The 20,223-nt window shown below is 41.0% G+C and overlaps 1 protein-coding gene across 5 annotated transcripts in view; it reads right to left on the bottom strand.

The window, feature by feature from the left end:
- ptprt.S (protein tyrosine phosphatase receptor type T S homeolog) overlaps positions 1 to 20,223 on the bottom strand; it is a 169,526-nt gene that overhangs the window by 48,103 nt on the left and 101,200 nt on the right. For 3 of the 5 annotated variants that reach the window (XM_041578183.1, XM_041578182.1, XM_041578181.1), the window contains exons 8-14: positions 9,008 to 9,304; positions 8,592 to 8,701; positions 7,880 to 8,081; positions 7,296 to 7,398; positions 5,829 to 6,102; positions 5,295 to 5,331; positions 1,585 to 1,720 (exon numbers count right to left, since the gene is read on the bottom strand). In XM_041578183.1, coding sequence (XP_041434117.1) covers positions 1,585 to 1,720; positions 5,295 to 5,331; positions 5,829 to 6,102; positions 7,296 to 7,398; positions 7,880 to 8,081; positions 8,592 to 8,701; positions 9,008 to 9,304 — 1,159 coding nt within the window. Of the gene's footprint in view, positions 1 to 1,584; positions 1,721 to 2,181; positions 2,239 to 5,294; positions 5,332 to 5,828; positions 6,103 to 7,295; positions 7,399 to 7,879; positions 8,082 to 8,591; positions 8,702 to 9,007; positions 9,305 to 20,223 lie in introns of all 5 variants that reach the window. The other 2 variants (XM_041578180.1, XM_041578179.1) reach the window with 1 other exon arrangement.

Raw genomic sequence — 20,223 nt, forward strand, 5'->3', positions numbered from 1 at the left:
CGTTCGCATTTTTGTCCGGACGTTCGCGAACATGTCCGCGAACATTTTTTCTGACGTTCGCTACATCCCTAAAAGGTATAACAGTTCTGCCTAAAGGAGGAGATAGAGGGGGGGAAGAGCAGCGCATAGAAGTGGAGAAAACAACACAGTATAGGTGAGAAGGGGCAGCCTGTACATTAGAAAGAGGAAAAAAAAAGAAACACAGGGGGAGACCACGGCAGAGGGTCTTAATTTTCAGCAAAAGGCAGTGGCTTGGAACTGAAAAGACTTACGGGCATAGAAAATGGAAGAATATATATATATATATATACACACATAATATTTTATATTTAGTTAAGGGAAGCGTTACATGTTTTAAGATAAACAGGCATCAGAAAACAGCTGGGTGGTAGCAATCAATCAGAATGTGATGTCACAATGGGGTGTTGTTTAAAATACAACAGTAAGCTGTGCTATGGCATGTCATATATATATAGATATATATAAATGGAAAACAATGTATCTGCTGCATCTGGTTATTTCTGTGAAACCCAATTAACATTTGCAATTACATTTTCATCTTTGAGGAATAGGATAGGGCTGCGCACCTGCATATTACTGACTGTAATGTGCAGCACATTGCCTGTAAAATCCTGCTGCCATTAACCCGACCTGCTAGCACAGTGCGACAGTTTGTATGTTATGGGGTGTTGGGGATTCGATTCAAAAGAGCATTGCAGGCATCCATCAAAGAGTAAGTGACTATGGTCACACAGAGGTCTATGTAAATGCTTTCCTTGGCTTTTAAATGCAAAATTATGTTTGCAAGAATGGTTAGATTATGATATTTCATATGTTAAACATTTTAATGTCATCTGAACAAAGCTTGTTGCTTAGACACATACCTTAGTGATCACTTGCATTCTACAGTACAGGTATGGAACTTATTATCTAGAATGCTTGGGACCTGGGGTTTTCCCGGATAAGGGATCTTTCTGTTTTTTGGATCTTCATAACATAAAGTCTACTAGAAAATCATGTAAACATTAAATAAGCCAAATAGGCTAGTTTTGCTTCCAATAAGGATTAATTATATCTTAGTTGGGATCAAGTACAATGTACTGTTTTATTATTACTGAGAAAAGGGAAATACATTTAATAAAAAATTGGATTATTTGGATAAAATGGAGTCTATGGGACATGGCCTTTCCGTAATTTAGAGTTTTCTGGATTACGGGTTTCCGGATCACGGATCCCACACCTGTATTTAGCAATGTACAACCAATTTTACACTTCTCAGATAAATCCAAAGACTAAAGCTGCCCATCTGCTTGTTTGACAAGGTTGCAAAATGAGCAGATTTTTCCCCAATACGCCCTCCTTAACCACAGCGTCTGGATTGCAGGCTCTTGGGGCGAGGAACAACTAAGGTGTGCACACAAATTTTGAAGTGCTACGCAATATGTTGGCGCTATATAAATACATGTTAATAATAAAAGGCAGTAGGCGCACAACAAATTGTGGTGCGAACAAAGAATATTGTGTGAAAACACTATTTTCTTATTGATTTTTTTGAGACTCGGATATCATGTAACTTTCTCTAACCTTCTTTTTATAGTCATCATTGCACCAAGGAGGATAATGATGAACATTAACATTCCAGCAATCACGCCAGCCGTCTGTACTGTACTGTCCGCCGGTTTCTCAGGTTCTACGGTGTTGCTATTATGTGTTGAGGCCCCTTTAAGAGAAGAGAGAGTGAAAAATATAGTAATTATGTACGAGTGCACACTGGATTCAAGGGCAGAGACAGGCGAGAAGATTCAGGGAGATTAGTCGCCCAGTGACAAATCTCCTCTTCTTCTGGCAACTAATCTTCCCGAACTACCTCTCCACCGGCTAGAATTGAAATCGCCGGCGGGATGGCACTCGGAGCAATTAGTTTTCCGAAGTCGCCGAGGTTTCCTCGTGAGGCAACTTCAGAAAACAAAGTGCTCCGAGTGCCATCCCGCCCTTGATTTAGATTCTAGCCGGCAGGGAGGCAGTTCAGGGAGATAAGTCGCCCGAAGAAAAGGCTAAGTGATCTGATAACCAAACATGGCCTGTATAATATGGGAAAGTAAAAGCAGAATATTGAGGGTTTATAAAATTAAATTTATTTAAAAAAAAAAAAGCTTGTGCAATGGCAGGATGCATAGTCACCTGTGACTGGTTGGCTTGGGGGGTGGCGGGTGATGGGAAACAGGCCAGCAGTTGCCGCTAAGTAGCATAAGGGAGGGATCCCATCAGAAAGCATGCAGGAGAGGAAAAAAGAGTGAGATGGGAGGACGGCTGAAGAAGGCTACAGCAGCTAGTGTTTGGCTATCCTTCCCCACAAATGGCATTAGGAGTCTACAGGGGATGCGGAAGAGTCCAGTCTCCAACTTTGTAAGGGGAATGGCACAGGAGGCTTTCTGAATTCAAAAAGAGTTTCCTGCAGCCTGTTTCTGTTGTGCAGCCTCTGGATGCAACTGTCACCCCAAAAAAAATGTTTCTGGGTGTCAGCAGTAAGCTAAGGGCTAATATGGCTTGTACAACTACAGCACTGATTCTCCTGTGCTTTGCTTGACACTTTCTCAGCAAGGGGTTGTTCACCTGCCAACACTTTTTTCAGTTTAGTTGGTTCCAGATTGTTTAAGGACTTAATTTCTCCACTTTCTATTTGTGACCGTTTTTCTATTTACGTTCTAATTTTTTTCTAAAGATGTTTTGATACATTTCTTATCTTTGTCCCTGCTGAGCAGAATCCCTGAGTTTCATTAAAGGCAGCTGTTAGAATTGATACAATAGTTGCTGATATTCCACAGATGCTGCTGAGAAATGCATGAACTAATGCAGCAAATTGTAACAGTTCCCAATTTGCGCCTGGATCACTGAGCTGCCAGAGACACGAACATTCAACTTTACACTTCAATCTTGAAAAAATGGTGAAAAACAAAACATGGAAAGCAATTGAAAACCTTTTTTTATTTCTTAAGAACAATCTGAAAACGACCTAGCTTTTTCCCCGCATTTTTTGGAAGGTGACAACCACTTTAAAGCACCCCGTGTTCTTCAGCTCTCAAACAAGTGCTTCTGCACCACACACAGCCATGACATGTTCTTTATACTGAGAGTGCTCTGTATACACTTGAATTTGTTGTCCTATATATACAACAAACAGTATTATAAATACAAGCACTGACATGACACCCTTTAACTATGCCCTTGCAAATAGTACAGAATGCACTGTACAGCTCTGCGGTATATGTAGGTGCTTTTGAAAACAATAATCACAGTGCGTGAGCTGATATAGAATACCCTGCGGGGTTAGTCCCTCATTATAGAAGGAGGAGGCTCAAAGAGATCTAAAGAGCAAAATGCACTCTGCAGGGGTCCTTTCGCTGGAATTAGAGACACGGCTGGAGGAAAAATATAATCCCTCCTTCAGGGATATCTAACCTGCTGACCCTCCTGCAGTAGGTATTGATGTATCTCCACGGGATGCCTAGCAAGTACTATAGAGCTGCAGGTTGCAGAATTCTCTGGTGGACTATCATTTATTAGCATCCTCCAATTTTTTTTTTTTTGATTTAGCAGTGTAGTCCTGAAAACAATTTGTAATGTATTTACTTCATTCTTTTGGATTTTAAAAAATAAAAGAACTAAGTTTAAGCCATAGCTGACATATATATATATTGAAATACCCATTATATATAACCGTGAAATACCCATTGTGCCAATAACGTAAATATACATCCGACAACAGCTCTACTTTCTTATTGTTACTTCTTTATTGTTATAGACTTTTGCAGTGCTCCTGATAGTCGGGTACTAACGATGCCATTACTCCATACTTAATATCGGATGTATATTTACGTTATTGACACAATGGGTATTTCACGGTTGAATTATTATGTCAATTAGTACGTCATGATGGGGGTTGGAACCATTCACTCTCAGTTACATACGTCACTTCACTGTTTGGCGGGCTTTTGAGGGATTTAAATCTGTATGTTTGTACACAATACTTTTTTTCCTGAAGACGGCTCGAGCCACAGAAAATATATTTTGATATTTTGACATTATATTAAGTCCTGTTTGGTGCGGTTTTTTTGTCTAATTAATAGTACTATTGTTTTGAACCAGCACACAGGCATTGAATTTTTTTGCCGTGTGCGCCAGTTACAAATTGTCTGAAGACCTGACTTAGCTTAATCTTTGTGGGTGCTCGGTCAAATAATTCATATAGAGATTTGCTTGCAAAGACCCGCAAACCAAAGTTATTTTCTTCAAAATTAGTGATTTTATTTAGTACTAAATAAAATCACTAATTTTGAAGAAAATAACTTTGGTGAGCGGGTCTTTGCAAGCAAATCTATATACATATATATATATATATACATATATATATATATATATATACATATATATATATATATATATATTTATTTCTGTTGCATCAATTTCCAACGTTTCGGTCCCTGTTGGGACCTTTCTCAAGGACAACAGGGACCTAAACGTTGGAAATTGATGCAACAGAAATAAAAGAAAATATTTTATATATGGGAGTGCTGGTTCTTTTGAAAATTTGATATATATCCCAACAGTGCACCCCAGCTGGATAAGCCAAAACAGTGTGCCTTGGAGTGCGGATGCTCACTGGGCCCTGAAATTGGCATTGGCATTGGGTGGGCATATCATATTCAATGATATGCCCACCCAAGATTAGCCTGATCCAATTGGTTGGTCCAATGATTAGATTATAATTGCTCCTAATGGGATGAGGACCGCTTCAAAGTGTAGCTACTGTCCTTAATCCAAAAGGAAAATAAAACCTGCCCAATGGATATCTGCCATTTTTTGGCCCAGATATTGTTTGAGCAGGCGCTTCGGCTGGCACTGTACATGGAGGGACTGTGTTGGCTGCTTTTATCGGCCCAAGTGTAGCCATATTTACTCTGAAACCTTGTTGGCTGGCGGTCTCCATAGTCTCCATAGTCTCCATAGTAAAATTCAGCCATTCTGATTTAGCTGACATGGGCTTATCAAACTTTGTGATTTGTTGCTAGTGATTCCTTTATGAGAAGCCGCTTGCAATAAGCCTAGTGTCTGCAGGAATTTATCAGACACATCTCGCCAATTCAACAGCTGCTCCAAATGCTTGGTATCCATATTTTTGTTATGGAAATGGGAATATTTGCACATCTTTTAATAAGTGCAAAAAAAGAAACTAAAAAGAAATTATGCAGTTTATCTCACATAATGATCACGGTTTTCCCCCACAAGGGATTTACCTTTGGAGGCCAGACGGACACAGCCAATCTTTGTCTCCTGTAAAAAAAGAAAGAGTCAATGACAAATAGCCGCCTTACCCCCTGGCTCCTAAGAGTTTATGGGTGAGAAGATTTCTGTGTGTGTGTCTGCAGCTGTATGTGTATATGCATATTTGTGTTTTGCACATATAGCCACTAACCTCATGTATATCAGCATACATATATTTTGCATGGCAAGTAAGCATGCTGTGTACTATAACTAAATTAATATAACTTGTGCACAGAAATATATGTGAACCAGCCTAAGAGTGCTATAGTACAGTAAGTGTATTTTTCATCCTGCCCTGTCTTGTAGTCAAATGGATTATCCTTCATTAAAAATCCCAACCAAATTATTGGCTTTACCTGATGTTGCCAATAACCACTTCTTTACACATATCTGGCTAAACATACTTGGCCTTCTGCTGTTATTTACAGATGTTAAGTATAGTCATGGTATTTCTTGCACTAACTACGATGCAAATGGGTATAGAAAATGACAATCGGTTGATATACCCCATTGGCAGTACTCAGGGCCTGGAAGTATATGCTGTAACTCTTGACAGGTGACAGAGGCGGGTTCCAGTATCCATTGTAGGTCCTGTTGTCGCCCACTGTGAAGGGCTGAGTGACTGCAAGTTGCAACGGCTTTAATTCTGCTGCAAAGTAATGAGTAGACTCCAGGCTTGAAGCATTTCTGTAGCCTACTGGCACTGGGAAACATCCACCACCATCAGCTGCCCTCCCCAACCTCTGCGCCCTCTCCTCCTTCACCACAAGCTGGTATGAACTGTGTCAAGAAGAAGGAAAATTTAATGATGCCAAAAGAACACGTATAGTGGAAATATAAGATCAGAGAAGAAAGGGAAATGAGAAGCCGATCATTGGACATGTACTAAGGCTTTAAATTGAAGGTTCAAACTGCTTTGCACCAATTTTGCAGTTTAGGACTATGGCACACTGACTGCCAGAGCAGTAGATATTATGTTTCCAGTGTCTGGTAACAAATAGCATGGCAAGATCCTAGAGGCCAAAGCTTTTAAGGCTAAGGCCAGAAGGGGCCAAAATCAGCCTGCTAAAATCCGCAGGCCATCTCCAGCCCTCGCTATGAGCATTATCCAATTCTTCTTATGCTTCTGGAACCCTTGTGTTGGCTCAAACATGAACACACTAAACATATTTCATTGCAAATGCAAAGTCTTATGTTTTTTCTGCAAAATCCACCGAGTGTGTTCAAGTTCAAATTTGCACCTGGACAGTAACCCACAGCAACCAATCAATGATTAGATTGTTCGAGCCAGCTGCAGGTAGAACAATGAACGCAAACTTCCAATTGGTTACTGGACAGTGCAGATTAGCCCAGTGTTTATAAATGATCCCCCAGGAGTTTTAGAGGTACACCATGTAGAGGTCAATTCGCTTTAGCTCCTTAAAGTATGCAAAGGAATTAAAGGACCTGGCACCCTAAGAAATAATTGCAAATCCTTTTCTATCATGCTAGTTGAGCAAAATAAATTGTAGTTAAACCATATATTTTACGTAAATGTTGTTTCCTTCAGTCTTGGAATTAAACAATCACAGCAAGCAGGCAGCTGCCATTTTTGTGGACACGGTTATTAAGGAAAGGTGTGTATCATCACAAAATCTTGTGTATTCACCAGAGCATGAGGAGGGAAGGGGTAATTTGAGCAGTGTAGTGACATCTAGGGAATGCTGAAAGTAATTGTCTACCTCAGGCATAATGGCGGGACCGGTAATATATGATTGAAAGCTCAGATATTTAAACACCTTTATAACAGGTATGGATGTTTTAATGAAAAAAGGATTTGGGTTCCATGTTTAATTTGTAAATGACTTTCATCATATAGCTTTTTATGTCAGGATGACAGATCCCCTTTAAGGGACATACTAGGGTGTTAAGTAATTAGTACTGAAGGGTGATACAATGAAGTGCTTAACATGATAGATCTGGGCTGTGATTACCTTACAGGTGCCCCTCGAGACTGTGCTGGCTTCAGCCAAACCGTAATTGTGGTTTCGGTTTCATTGAGGGGGCCCTCAGCTTCAGAATCTGTGAGAGATGGGGCTGTTAGGGAAAAACAAAACAAGGCAGATGGTTAGACTGACGTTTTTAGCATACAGAGTAAACTGCTGGCTTAGAGACTGACCATACTGTATGCATACGAAGTCATTCTGCTAAAAAATAATTGCTTTATGTTTCTCAGAAAGAAAAATCTATAGAAATCAATTGACTGGTTTATTTTTATTAAGACAGATCATTACGATTCAACCAGAAATACAAAAAGCTCCACTTTTCTTTAAATCACCCACTCTTTCAAAATGGAAGACTATGAAGGGGATAAAGAATGTCTGCAAGGCAGACAGAAGATGGAAAATCAGAAATATTAATGGAAGATGAAGGGTGACATTTAGAAAGTTACAAAGGACTTAGTCACAAAGGAGATTAACAAAAGAAAACTACACTAATTGGAAAGTTATAATGCAGAATTGTCACATTGTGGGTTTATGGACAATGGAAGCAACATATAAAATCATTAGCTGAGAACCTGCTATCTTGGTGGCGATACGAGCAGTGACTGGTGGCCCAAAGCCTTTACTGGTACTGGCTCTGATGGTAAAGGAATAGGTCGATCCTGGGTACAAGCCAACAAACAGGTGGTGAGTTTCATTGCGTTGCTTGACTATCCGGCCCTTTTGGTTGGACAGATCAGCACTTGGATCCAAGGAGCCCACTGCCTTGTAGGAAACCTGATTCGAAGAGAGGTTTAGAGGTAGGTTGTCACTTGGCGAGGATGGCTGGCATTGTTGTATGCAAGTGAATTAAAACTATTTTATGTGTTTGTGTACTCTACAGTCATTGGTGGAAGCATTGTTTATAGAGGCTAGACTTGACCCCATGAGGGCTAATTACTTTGTTTGCAGTCTATGTCTGTTTAGGGTTAGTCCTCTTCTGGGCGACAATCTCCCCGAACTGCCTTCACGTGTCTTCCCGTCTGCTATAATGAAAAGTCGCCTGCGCTAAAGCACACGCAGCACTTTGTTCACAGTTTGGGCGACTTTGGAAATAGAAGCGCCGCGTGTGTTTTAGCGCAGGCGACTTTTCATTATAGTGGACGGAAGACACGCAAAGGCAATTCGGGAATCTGCTCGTGTGGACTAACCCTTATGGTTCAAAGATTATTGGTGTGACCCATGTTTGCTAACAGGTCTTGTTGTGTAATGTCTGACAATGAATGGCATTTCCCACTCGCCTGGTACCTCATACATGGAGATGACCCCATTTGTCTCATTTGGAGCTTTCCACTGTAAGTATATCTTCTCCTCGAAAGGACCCCCCTGTATTGACTCCAATGGGATGGGTCCAGGTACTGACAGAAAGGAGAAAGCAACAGATTTTCAGTTTTCGACAGAATATGATGTGTTCCATACAGTATGGTTAAATGCTTGTCCTCCTTTATAAAGCTATTATTTTTGGCTGGCTTTTTGTTGGCTACTGCTATACATATTTGGCCTGGCTCCTTGTCCTTGTAGTCCTGTAATCAAACCTTGTCCATGTTCCCAAGCCTTTGAAATTAATGTCAGTTTATATATGAAGCATGCAACACCAACTAGTAGTCCATAGACTTTGCCAGATATTTTTTCATATTACAACCCAAAAACAGGTGCAAACTCACCATCTTCTTCAGTATGCACCACAATTTCCCCACTTTCCTTCTTCCCCTCAGGGTTGCAGAGAGCAAGGCGCAAGTAGACGGCGGTGTGAGGCCGCAAGCCACGCAGGGTGTAATGGCTGGAGGTCAACACCAGCTCATCTGCTTCTACTCGCTCTTCCCCAAGCTGGAAACTGTAGTGAAGGGTCAGGTTGTAACTATGGCATCGAGTGACCGAGTAGCCAAAAGGTTCCCACTGAAGCGTTAGCTGCCTGGCTCGGATGTCCACCAGCTCCACATTCTGGGGCCCATGGACGGGGTCTGTGGGAGAAATAAGAAACTGTGCATAACTACTAATGCTTTGTGTGTAGTGTTGTGCATAATATTGAGATATAGCAGTTGGCAACTAATTTTCACTGCCAACCTACTTCTTGTATAGGGCCCTTAAAGTGGTTTAAATGATGGCAGTGCAACTGACTGTGCAGAAATGAAAGCTTATGGCCAATGTAAATAGGCAGCGGCCAGGCTCCAGTAGTAATCACTGTCATTTGGGTGCTGACAACCAACTGAATTGGAAATTGGTGCATGTGTGATCACCTTTAAATATGTACAGACTGTACTGTGCATAATATTTTCCCACATCCACTTATTCATAATCCCGCTCTTTGTTTACCATTTGCCCCAGTTGATATTATATTAAAACAAGTACAGACCTTTCTTCTCCATCCTTTCATTCTCTTTTCAGTCCATCTCCTGTGTCTTTTGAATTAAATTCCCTTTTCTCTGTGCACTCAGTAATTCCCTCTCCTTCTGTAATTGTTTCCCAGCATTCCCTATCTCTTCCAGCATTTCCCCTGTAATCCTCTCTGCTATAGGCTTATCTTCTTCCTTCACCTGAATTCCTCTCTGCCTGTCTTTCTGTCCTTATCGCTGTCCCCTACACTCTCTCACCCCCCCCTGCCTTTTCCATCTTAGCTTCTTTCCCATTTTCTGTGTGTGGCCCCCTGCCCACAGCCTATCACTTGTTTTCTCCTTCCCTCTTATCACTCTCTTTCTATCTTTCTTTTCCCTCCATACAGACTAATAGGATGTTATGATACAATGGGGGCGGCTAGTTATTGTCCCCCCAAACAACTAATGTCAGACGGCTGATGTCACTCACACAAGCTTACGTCTCGCTACCCTTCCAGAACCTGCCACTCGCGCTGTCACTTACGCTCCGGGTCAGCTGTGAGTTGCAGATCACTCTCTGCCCCAAGGGGGGCTGCTAATAACCCTTTTAACCTTACACTAGTGAAGCATAGAGAAACCAGCTGGAGCAGTGCCACAGTTAAAGAACATACAAAACTTGCCATCAGTATATTATAAAGTTCCCTTAAATGTCTCCAGTTAACGTAATAAACAGAAATTATCAAAATGAAGTTTGTATATGAAGCTTGAAGGAACATAAAAAGGTTTACTTGAGTACAACTGTTTTCACTGGCGCTTGCATAACAGGGCCCAAACTAGGGGCACATTTCTTGGGCGCAGTCGGATGGAGGGTGTGATCAGCAGGGGAGCAACAGTAGGGGACAGTATGGACAAGAGGAGCAAGAGACCAGGGGAGTGAGATTAGTGTGGATTTAGTTCTGGGAAGGGGATGGCAAACAGTATATATATATATATATATATATATATATATATATATATATATATATATATATCTATATCTGTAAAAGTAGACGGCACTCCAGGGACATATCAACAACAAGATCAAAATGAAAGCATTGTGAGGGTTTATTAGACCAATGTTTCAGTTCCTCACAGGAACTTTCGTATATATATATATATATATATATATATATATATATATATACACAGTATAGTATAATTATTTTCTAACTTTTTCTCACAAAACAGCAGTTTTGATCTGCTTTATGGCTGAATTTTTAGCTACTGTATCTCAATAATAGAGCATTCTGTCCCAGTGGCACGTATCCCATCTGATACACAATGGAAGCAGCAGTCCTGCCCTGCTTTATGGCTGAGATTCTAGCTATCTGTATAACAGAGCATTCTGTCCCAGTGGCACAGATCAGACAAATAATGAGCATGCATATTTTTACTAGGTTTACCCATCACATCACCTACTGTCTTTTCCACCTGTAGCAGCCACAACTGTAGGCAGAGCTTTCTGCTTGCATTTGTCTCTTCCACTGGCTAATGATATTGGGGTGTCTCACACTGATGTTTGATAGCAGGGAGCTTATTTTTGGCATCTGACAAATGCCGCGTGTGAACTGTATTCAATCAAGAGTAGACTCCATACGGTTCCTCTGATGGAACATTTGTTGAGTGACCTTGCATCTGCCATTCTCACACCTCTTATTGGCTGCAGCAAATGTTCCAGTCCATCTCCATGATTTGGGGGTTAAATATGTACAAGCATATCTAACGTGAGAAGGCTCCTTTGTTTAAAGGCTTTCCCTGTGACTTCTCTGTAGAACCAATTCAATCTTATACCCAGCTGTTGGTGACTCCAACCCTCCAGTGCTTGTGACAAGCCCCATTTGCAAAGGGGAACAGCCGTGATATATATACAATGGGAGGCCATAGCACACAATAACATAGGCCAGGGCATTGTCCAGATTCATATTTGGGTGTCAGTAATATGCCTTTGACTGTTACTAGGGTTGCCACCTGGCCGGTATAAATGATGGTTGATCCCAATGTTATTAACAGGGAAAAAAGATAAATATATAGAAAGGCCGGTATTTTTTTCCAGAAAAGATGGCAACCCTAACTGTTACTGATTTGCTTGGGTTTCTCATGGTGTCCCCAACTGCTTAGGAGACCTGTTTAGATGTCTGATGTGACTACAGCTGCATTGTTGTAGTCACACACAGTCTGGGTGCATGAGAACCATTCCCTCTGGGGACAGTGGGGCCTAATGCAGAAGGGAAAACAAAATGCCATTTCATTGACTGTGTGTGTCTCTTTTATAACAGCCTGGAATCCCATTGTGTTTTGGGGACAAAGTGCGATTGGGAAATTGCATATAGACAGATATGCAGCGATAAAATAATACAATTTGCTTTAAAATGATTTCTGGTTACTTTTTCATGAGGAGAAAAAATGGTATAAAAATAAATCCAATTTATCTTGAAAGAACAGGCAATCATGCACGTGAATGGCTTAAAAGAACAGATGCATTTATCTTCCCTTAAAAGGACAGTAAAGCATAGGGTTATTGCTTATTTGTGTGCTCCAAATTCTCCTTCTCATTTATTTGTGCATAAGGGTAGAAGCTGCTGTGTTGTTACGCTGAGACAGTACATTAGCCAGCATTCCTTTTCTCTCTGTATTTGTATTTATACAAATAGATTTGAGTTATCATAATAATGATTACCAAGGCTACTTGAGCCCCCAAAAAATATTTCAAAATGTCTACTGTGCTGTTTATGCAAATGGCCTGTAGATGAAAAATGTTACTGCTGATTGTTTGTCACGTTTACCTGCAGCTTCTGATACACTGGATGAGGACATAGAAGTTGTAGCATTAACAAACAAGGGAAAGTTGTGCTCACCACTATTTTTTAAAACTATTAGGTGGGGGTGCAATGAGGCTGTGACCACAAAATAATAATAGTCAAATACAAGAGTCCTCTGCACTCAACCCATTATCAATATATTTAAGACAGCGACATTTTGTGCATACTGCTACTAAAAAATGCCTTACCCTTTAAAAAAAAACAGGGATTGTTTGTCCATATATTGCAATATATTTAAGATGGCCAACTGGTGTCTAATAAAAGTGCAGCCAAGTATGGAGGTTTACTTTGAAAGCAGCAAGTAAGTTGCAGGTAAAACCTAGTCCCTTTGTAAAATGTATAATGAAACTATAGAATTCTTAATGAATCAGATAAAATTGAGCGTAGGACTGGCCAGATATGGGATGACTCTGACGTAGTTGTAGCATTGACTGACTTACTATCATCTACAGTTACAGCTGCTGATTTTAAGCAAGCTTGCCTCACATGTCCAATTCAAGTAAAACTACGGGACATCTTACAAAACAAATGGCCAAAGGCTGAGAAGAAACTCAGTCCTGATCTTCAACCTTACTACAGGATTAGACACGAACTGTCCTTAGTAGATGGCTATGTTGTCCGTGGAACTCACCGTTTACTGGTACCAGAGACCTTGCGAGAAAAGCTCATAAAACTTGCACATTAGAGTCATCAAGGAATTGTACGTACATAACAAAGACTACGAGAAATATACTGGTGGCCAGCAATGGATGCTGATGTGGTAACTGCCATTCATTCTTGTGTTACTTGTCAGAATCATGACAAAACAGCTATCACACATACACCACCACTTCAGCCAGTACTATTCCCTGATTCAGCATGGGAAAAACCTGCTATTGATATTTTCGGTCCTTTTACAGATGCTCCTATAGATTGTAGGTTTGCTATAACCTTGATAGACTATTACAGTAAATGACCTGAAATTGCATTTGTTTCTCATAAAACATCAGCTACAGTAATAACATTTCTGTCTACAGTCTTCAGCAGAGAAGATAATCCAAAGGAGTTAATATCAGACAACGGACCACAGCTTGTCTCATATGAGTTTGAATCCTTTCTGAGAGAGAGGAATATTGTGCATAGGAAATTTTCAGTGTATTACCCACAAGCAAATGGAGAAATCGAACGATATAACAGAAGTCTGAAAGAAGCACTACAGACCGCAAATCTTACTGGGAAATCTTGGAAAGTATTTACAACAGAGTTCCTACAGAACTACAGAGCAACATGCCATGCAACAACCCAATCATCTCCAGCTGAATTATTACATGGCAGACAGATGCGCACTAAGTTACATGTTGCAGACATCAAACTTCCACAAAATACTGTGCCTACAAAATCATCTACTGTTGACATTGTGAAACGTCACCAAGCCAAATGCAAGGCTTATACTGACAGAAAACGTGGTGCAAGAGAAGTGCACTTTCAAACTGGATCTTTAGTCAGAATTAAGAAACCAGGAATACTGAAACAAGGACAATCTAAATTGACTACACCACTTGAAGTGAGACGCCAGTGAGGACCATACACATATGAACTGTCTGATGGATGCATATGGAATGCAAGTCTTCTTGCTCCTGTTAGAGATGACTTTGGAGAAGCTCCATTTGATGAAGGACATTTTCCTACTCCTGATGTCAGCTACAATAGGCCTGAAGAAAGTGAACCTATAAAGCGTACTGAGAGAATCAGAACACTACCTGCATGGACTAGGGATGCACCGAATCCACTATTTTGGATTCGGCCGAACCACCGAATCCTTTGTGAAAGATTCGGCCGAATACTGAACCCGAACCCTAATTTGCACATGCAAATTATGGTGGGAAGGGGAAAATGTTATACTTCCTTGTTTTCTGACAAAAACTCAGGTGATTTCCCTCCCCACCCCTAATTTGCATATGCAGATTAGGGTTTGAATTCGGTTTGGCCTGGCAGAAGGATTCGGCAGAATCCGAATCCTACTGAAAAAAGCCGAATCCCGAACCGAATGCTGGATTCGGTGCATCCCTAGCATGGACCCAGAACTATGTGATGTGAATAATGTATATTATTGCTTTAAGATGCATTGTTGTTGTTGTTACATTTGCCCAAATGCTTTCCTACTATAGGGGGAATATGTGGTGTTTTTGCAAATGGCCTGTAGATGTCACTGTGCTCAGACTTATACTGTGCATATTTCCTGGTAGCTTAAAAGTGAAAGTGAAAGCTTACTGTTGTGTAATGCCTGCATGACTGCTAATAAAGCACTGTTATACTGTACTGATCCTTGGCTACCCAAAACATAACATCTACCGTGCACCTCTCAGAACCTGCTACCCTGTACTTCTCTGAACCAGGCATTGCATAGGCAGGTTTGCTGTCATTAAAAAAATGGCTGCTGAGTGCCTATAAGTTCTTCTGCAGGAGGGTATTTGCTACAGCTGCAGGAGGGTTGCCTCAGGTGAATCGCTTTATGGCAGAAACACCCCAGAATGCAGAACAGCACCATCTAGTTATGACCACTAGGGGTGACGTACTATAGAGAATACTTTCGATGATTTACCGTAGCCAATATGGTTTCCTCATCTACTTGTACAGATAATTATGCAGGGAAGGAATGTACTTTAGCACATAGCTGAACCTTCATACTTGAACTGAATAGACATCGGAAGACTGGAACGTTAAACGGATAATAAATAGGATAGATTATTATTCCATTTGTTTCCAATACATATTTGTTCTAACATTTTAATGGCCATTGAAAAGAAGAAAAACTTCCCTTCTTGCTTCAGCGCTTAGTATCAAGGACACAGCTATTTCTATGCTATAATCAATTTTCATTGTTTGATGGTTTTGTCAGAAATATTTTTCTGGGGCTGATTTGCAGCTCATTATAGTAACTAATTGAGACAATCCTGATGTATTTTGGTCTGTTCTATGATTGTGTGGGGAAGGGGGGGGGGGGGTTGAGATAGCAATGTTCAAGTGAATGGCAGTTAAATCTTGAATGTAGGCTGTATGCCAAAAAATCATTGACAAAATATAAATCTGTCTAAACTTAACTGTCCTGTTAGACTAATGGCACATGGGGCATACTTTATGTGTGTACACTGATGGATCATCATTTAAAAACAAAAGTAAAGTGCTTTCATGCTGTGCCAATTTTTGACCAAAAGATCAAGGTAGACTGACCTCCCTATAAGCTACACTTGGTCCTAGCCAAAAGGCACAGAATCGAGTGGATGTGTGTAGGGTTACCTTTCCAGTAGACTTTTACTGCCATTCAGGGGGAGGTGCTGATTGATTGATTTTGCATGGGGCACCTAAAATCAGAGGGAGAGTAATAGACAGGGGAGAATGGAAACGTTTGGAAAGGGAATTTAGAGTTTTAAAGGCAGAATTAAGCAGCAAAACTTAGGGGTGGAAACTGGTAATTGCAAATTTACCACCAGTGCCATTGCCAACAAATTTGTAATTCCAGCTCTAGCTGGAGGAACAGATACCAGCTGGGTGTCCCCCTTACCTGTGTGACATTAGCCGAAGGGTCAGTCCACACGAGCAGATTCGGGGTAATTAGTCGCCCCAGTGACAATTCGCCTCTTCTTCAGGACGACAATCCCCCCAAACTGCCTTCCCCCTGCCCTTCACTGGCTGCGGCAGTGCACACGCGGTGCTTCGTCTTCCAAAGTCGCCCATAGATTCCTTGTGAGGCAACTTCGGGCGACATTATCACCCCGAAGAGGCAATTTATCGATGGACTCTAATCTCCTGAATCTGCTCGTGTGGACTGACCCTAAAAGGTAGTGTATACATCTCATTTCAACATGAGCTCAGTGAATAGGGGTTGTGCTGCTAAACATACTTCTTGCCTATTGTTTTAATTTGGAAATATCTATGGTTTTTGTATTTTCTGTCAATAGAAGAAGTTAATGAAAACATTTTCTCTTTAGCACTTCCTGGTTCTGACAAGCAAAGGAGTATCTACTAAAAGTAATTACAGAGATGCCCTCTGATAAAGAGCAGCTCCTGTAATTTAGGGAAGGGTTGTGTTTGACAGATAAGGGTGCTCTTAACATATTCCCTTGTTTATAAGGGGAGAGGGGGAGGGCATACAGACCTCACGAAAATATGGATTTTTAAAAAATTAATCATGTAAATTGCTAGAATAAGTAATGCATTTTTAATGCAAGTTCTATTTATTGTGCCTTAGGTGTTTTAGGTATATACTGTCCCTTTAATGGGAAAAATGTCAGGCCTGGAATCCTCCCTACCAGCAAACTATAACATAGGGTGAGAAACAAACAGTACACTAGTAACAGTGTTAAGTGTTGTTATGGTGCTTAATGAAGTGTGGATTTAAGTACAAGTACATATTTGGAGGCTGTATAGTTTGTAGACAATAAACTGATAGGCCATTTAAAAGAAAACTAAAGCCTAACTAAAGAAGTAGACCAGAAAGGCAACCCCATCCCTATAGCAGTAAAGATGCCCCAGTAGCTCCCCATCTTCTTTTCTGCTGATTCACTGCACATGCTCTGTGCTGTTGTCACATACTGAGCTTAGGGACCCACTCACAATATACAGTACACATAGAATAGAAATGTTACAGTATAAGGCTGATTAGTAATTAATACAGATAATTACTGCATGACAGCACAGAAGTAAGTGCAATTAGCATCAGAATTTAATAATCAGACTTGTAGTACCAGATTATATTACAGGCCAACCTCATTTTCTGCCAGATAATTAGTGACGACCCCTAAGCTTAGCTTCTCAACAGCTGCTCAGAGCCCACTGAGCATGTGAGTGTCGCAGACACTTTCCAAGATGGTGACCCCCTGTGACAAGTTTGAAGTCCTGGATCATTGCTGCTATTGACAAGCTGAAACTTTAGGTTGGTGCAATAAGTTCATTATATAAAATACGGCATTTTTAGCCACATTCATTTTCCGGGGTTAGTTCTCTTTTAATATACAGATCATTTACTGCTACAGCCTTTAGTCTGCATAAACAAACAGATGCTAAATGCATTCATGGTTGCACTCACCTACAAGGCGCATTTAATGTAGAATAATGAATAATGGTAAAGCAGCAAGAGACCATAGGTATTCCCATGTACCTAGCAATTTTATACACCTTTATATTGCATTATTCTGTGTGTAGGCTTAAGTACAATAAAGGTTTGGTGAAGAAATCATTGATTTTTCTGTCTCACACTACTATAGGAGAGTCCTGTGACTCTATTCCACAGTCTTTAATTGCCACAAAAGAGTCTAGTTTTTAGGGTCAGGGCACACGATCAGATTCAGGGAGATTAGTTGCCCGGCGACAAATATCCCCAAACTGCCTCCCGCCAGCTAGAATGTAAATCGCAGACGGGATGGCACTCGGAGCGATTTGTTTTCAAAGTTGCCACAGAGGAAACTTTGGGAGACTTCGGAAAATGAATCGCTCCGAGTGCCATCACTCGGGCAGATTAGTCTTCCCCAGAAGAAGAGGAGATTTGTTGCCGGGCACTAATTTCCCTGAATCTGAGCATGTGCCCTGACCCATAAGTCTGTAGCCTGTAGTTTGAGGGGCAAACAAGCGTCTCTGAGGGCTTTTGTGTCTTCATTTGGACACCTGACTGATTTCTTTGCAGTCAAAGATAAATAGGCTACACTGACTCAAGAGGCAGAAAGCCATTATGAAGCCATATCTATTGTATATGTAAATCGGGAGAAGGAAGGGGGGAGTGAGATATGTACTGATGTGGCATTGCAGCTTATTTTGGGCCTTCATTCTAAATCACCCCCTGCTGCCACCATTCTTGTCATTTCTATATACCCTTTAGGCATGGGCCAAGAATCATATCTCTACCTCCCACTCACCGATTACTTTGTCAGCACCCAGTATGGGGCAATCTCAGATTAGGATCTTCCAGTTTATTTAGCCAGAGGGCCCTGCATGTTCCATTTATACCATTTTTAAGATTGTCACACGGTGTGTTTTCTCCTCCAAGGTGATTCGTCCTGCACCTGTCCTATAAGCAAAGGGACAGGAATGAATGAGATTCACCTGTCACTGCATATATGGGGTTGATTTTAGGCAGAAAAAAAGTGCACCCTCCCCCCCCTATTCTGGCATGGGCGACAAAAGCCCCTGTGTGCCATTGCCCTTGAAGGGGCAGCAGTATACCCTCATGAGTGCAATGAGTAGAGCTTGTGCTAAAAATACTTTTTGTCTGTTGTTTTTATCAGGAAAAATGTATGTTTTTGTTATCTTTTGAGCTAAACAGAGAAAGTGAAGGTACTCCATGTTTGGTCCTTGTGAGGTTTATAATTACAAAACAGTCACAACAAAGGGAGAGTGTTGTATACTGGTAATCTAATTATCTACCTTACAAGGAACAAACATGGCGGAACTTCAATTTCCTGAGCTTAGCTCAGCTGAGCATTTTTGCACTGAGGTCCATCTGTCTGTGCTCTTTTAATTGCTAAACATTACAAGCAGAGACCTGTGTACAAGGACATTTTGACTGCTAATGTTTTCCAGCAGATGTCAACAGCAGTCAGAACAGCATTATGCCATAGGGCTAAAAGTAGATTAACGTCAGGATAAAGGGTAGCCCCCCGGCTTTCTTCTATTACCTGAAAAGAATCCGGGCAACATATATGGGAATTCACCTAATTGGAGTATTTCATTGAAAAAAACCGAGAGCATTGTCTGGCAACTATTCGTACATAGAAAATGTGAAAAAAAACCAAGTTTAATCTTTTCCTTGTTATGTTTTGCTTGTGCAATTGAATTTTTTTGACAGGTCTACTTAGGCACCTATAATGTTATGGTTATTGGAGCAGTGGCAGCACCATCAGGATAACTTCTTATTTAGGGTTAAACCAATGCTGAGAAACAGCAGGTGTCCTTTAAGCGCTCTGTAACGACACAATAGCAGGGCCAAATGTAGGCTGGAAATCTAGATAAGGTTTATTACTGATAACATCTTTTGCTAAAACTCCTCTTCTTTGTCCTTTGCTTTTCTCATTTCACAAAGTGGCCTGCCGCTGAAAGGTGACATTGTGTTGGGCATGAAAGGAGGGTGCCCATGCAAGGTTAAATATAAATAACTGATGTTCCTGGGTGCTGTAACCCTTTCATGCCACCCCAGCAACACAATCATGTGGCACCCATCCTTCTAACACAATAAGTGTGCCTCTGCCATTTCATAACCAACTGAGGGTTATATTTCATATCCATAAACATACAACAAATGCCTGAGCAGACTGCCACCTGATACATATTGCAGCTCTTTTGTACCCTCAAACTGCCTGCACTGCCTAGTACCATAGTAAAAGCATAAAAACGCAGGTCAGTGTAATTACTCTGTTCTGCACCAAGCTCTAATGAGTGTGAAAACATTCCAAGCAGCTCTGGGTTGGGATTCAAAATATGCCCTGGCATTTCAAGAGCGGAGGCTCAAATCACCCAACACAGGCCCAATAAATAGTGACTGTCTATGGCATCTTCCAGCAGCCAGAATCCACAGGCAGCCAGTTTGATCCTGGTTCCAAGTGAGCTGCAAGGCTGCACTCCATCAAGTCATGTGACAGAGCTATTGTCAGGGCCCAGCTGTGCTGCACTTTTCGAAATAGCCGGGCCCCCTTGACAATGCTGAAGCCGTGCCGCACCTGCTGAAATAGCTGAAGATGCGAA

Source organism: Xenopus laevis, chromosome 9_10S, assembly GCF_017654675.1.
Source record: "Xenopus laevis strain J_2021 chromosome 9_10S, Xenopus_laevis_v10.1, whole genome shotgun sequence".
In the NCBI taxonomy this organism is placed as follows: domain Eukaryota; kingdom Metazoa; phylum Chordata; class Amphibia; order Anura; family Pipidae; genus Xenopus; species Xenopus laevis.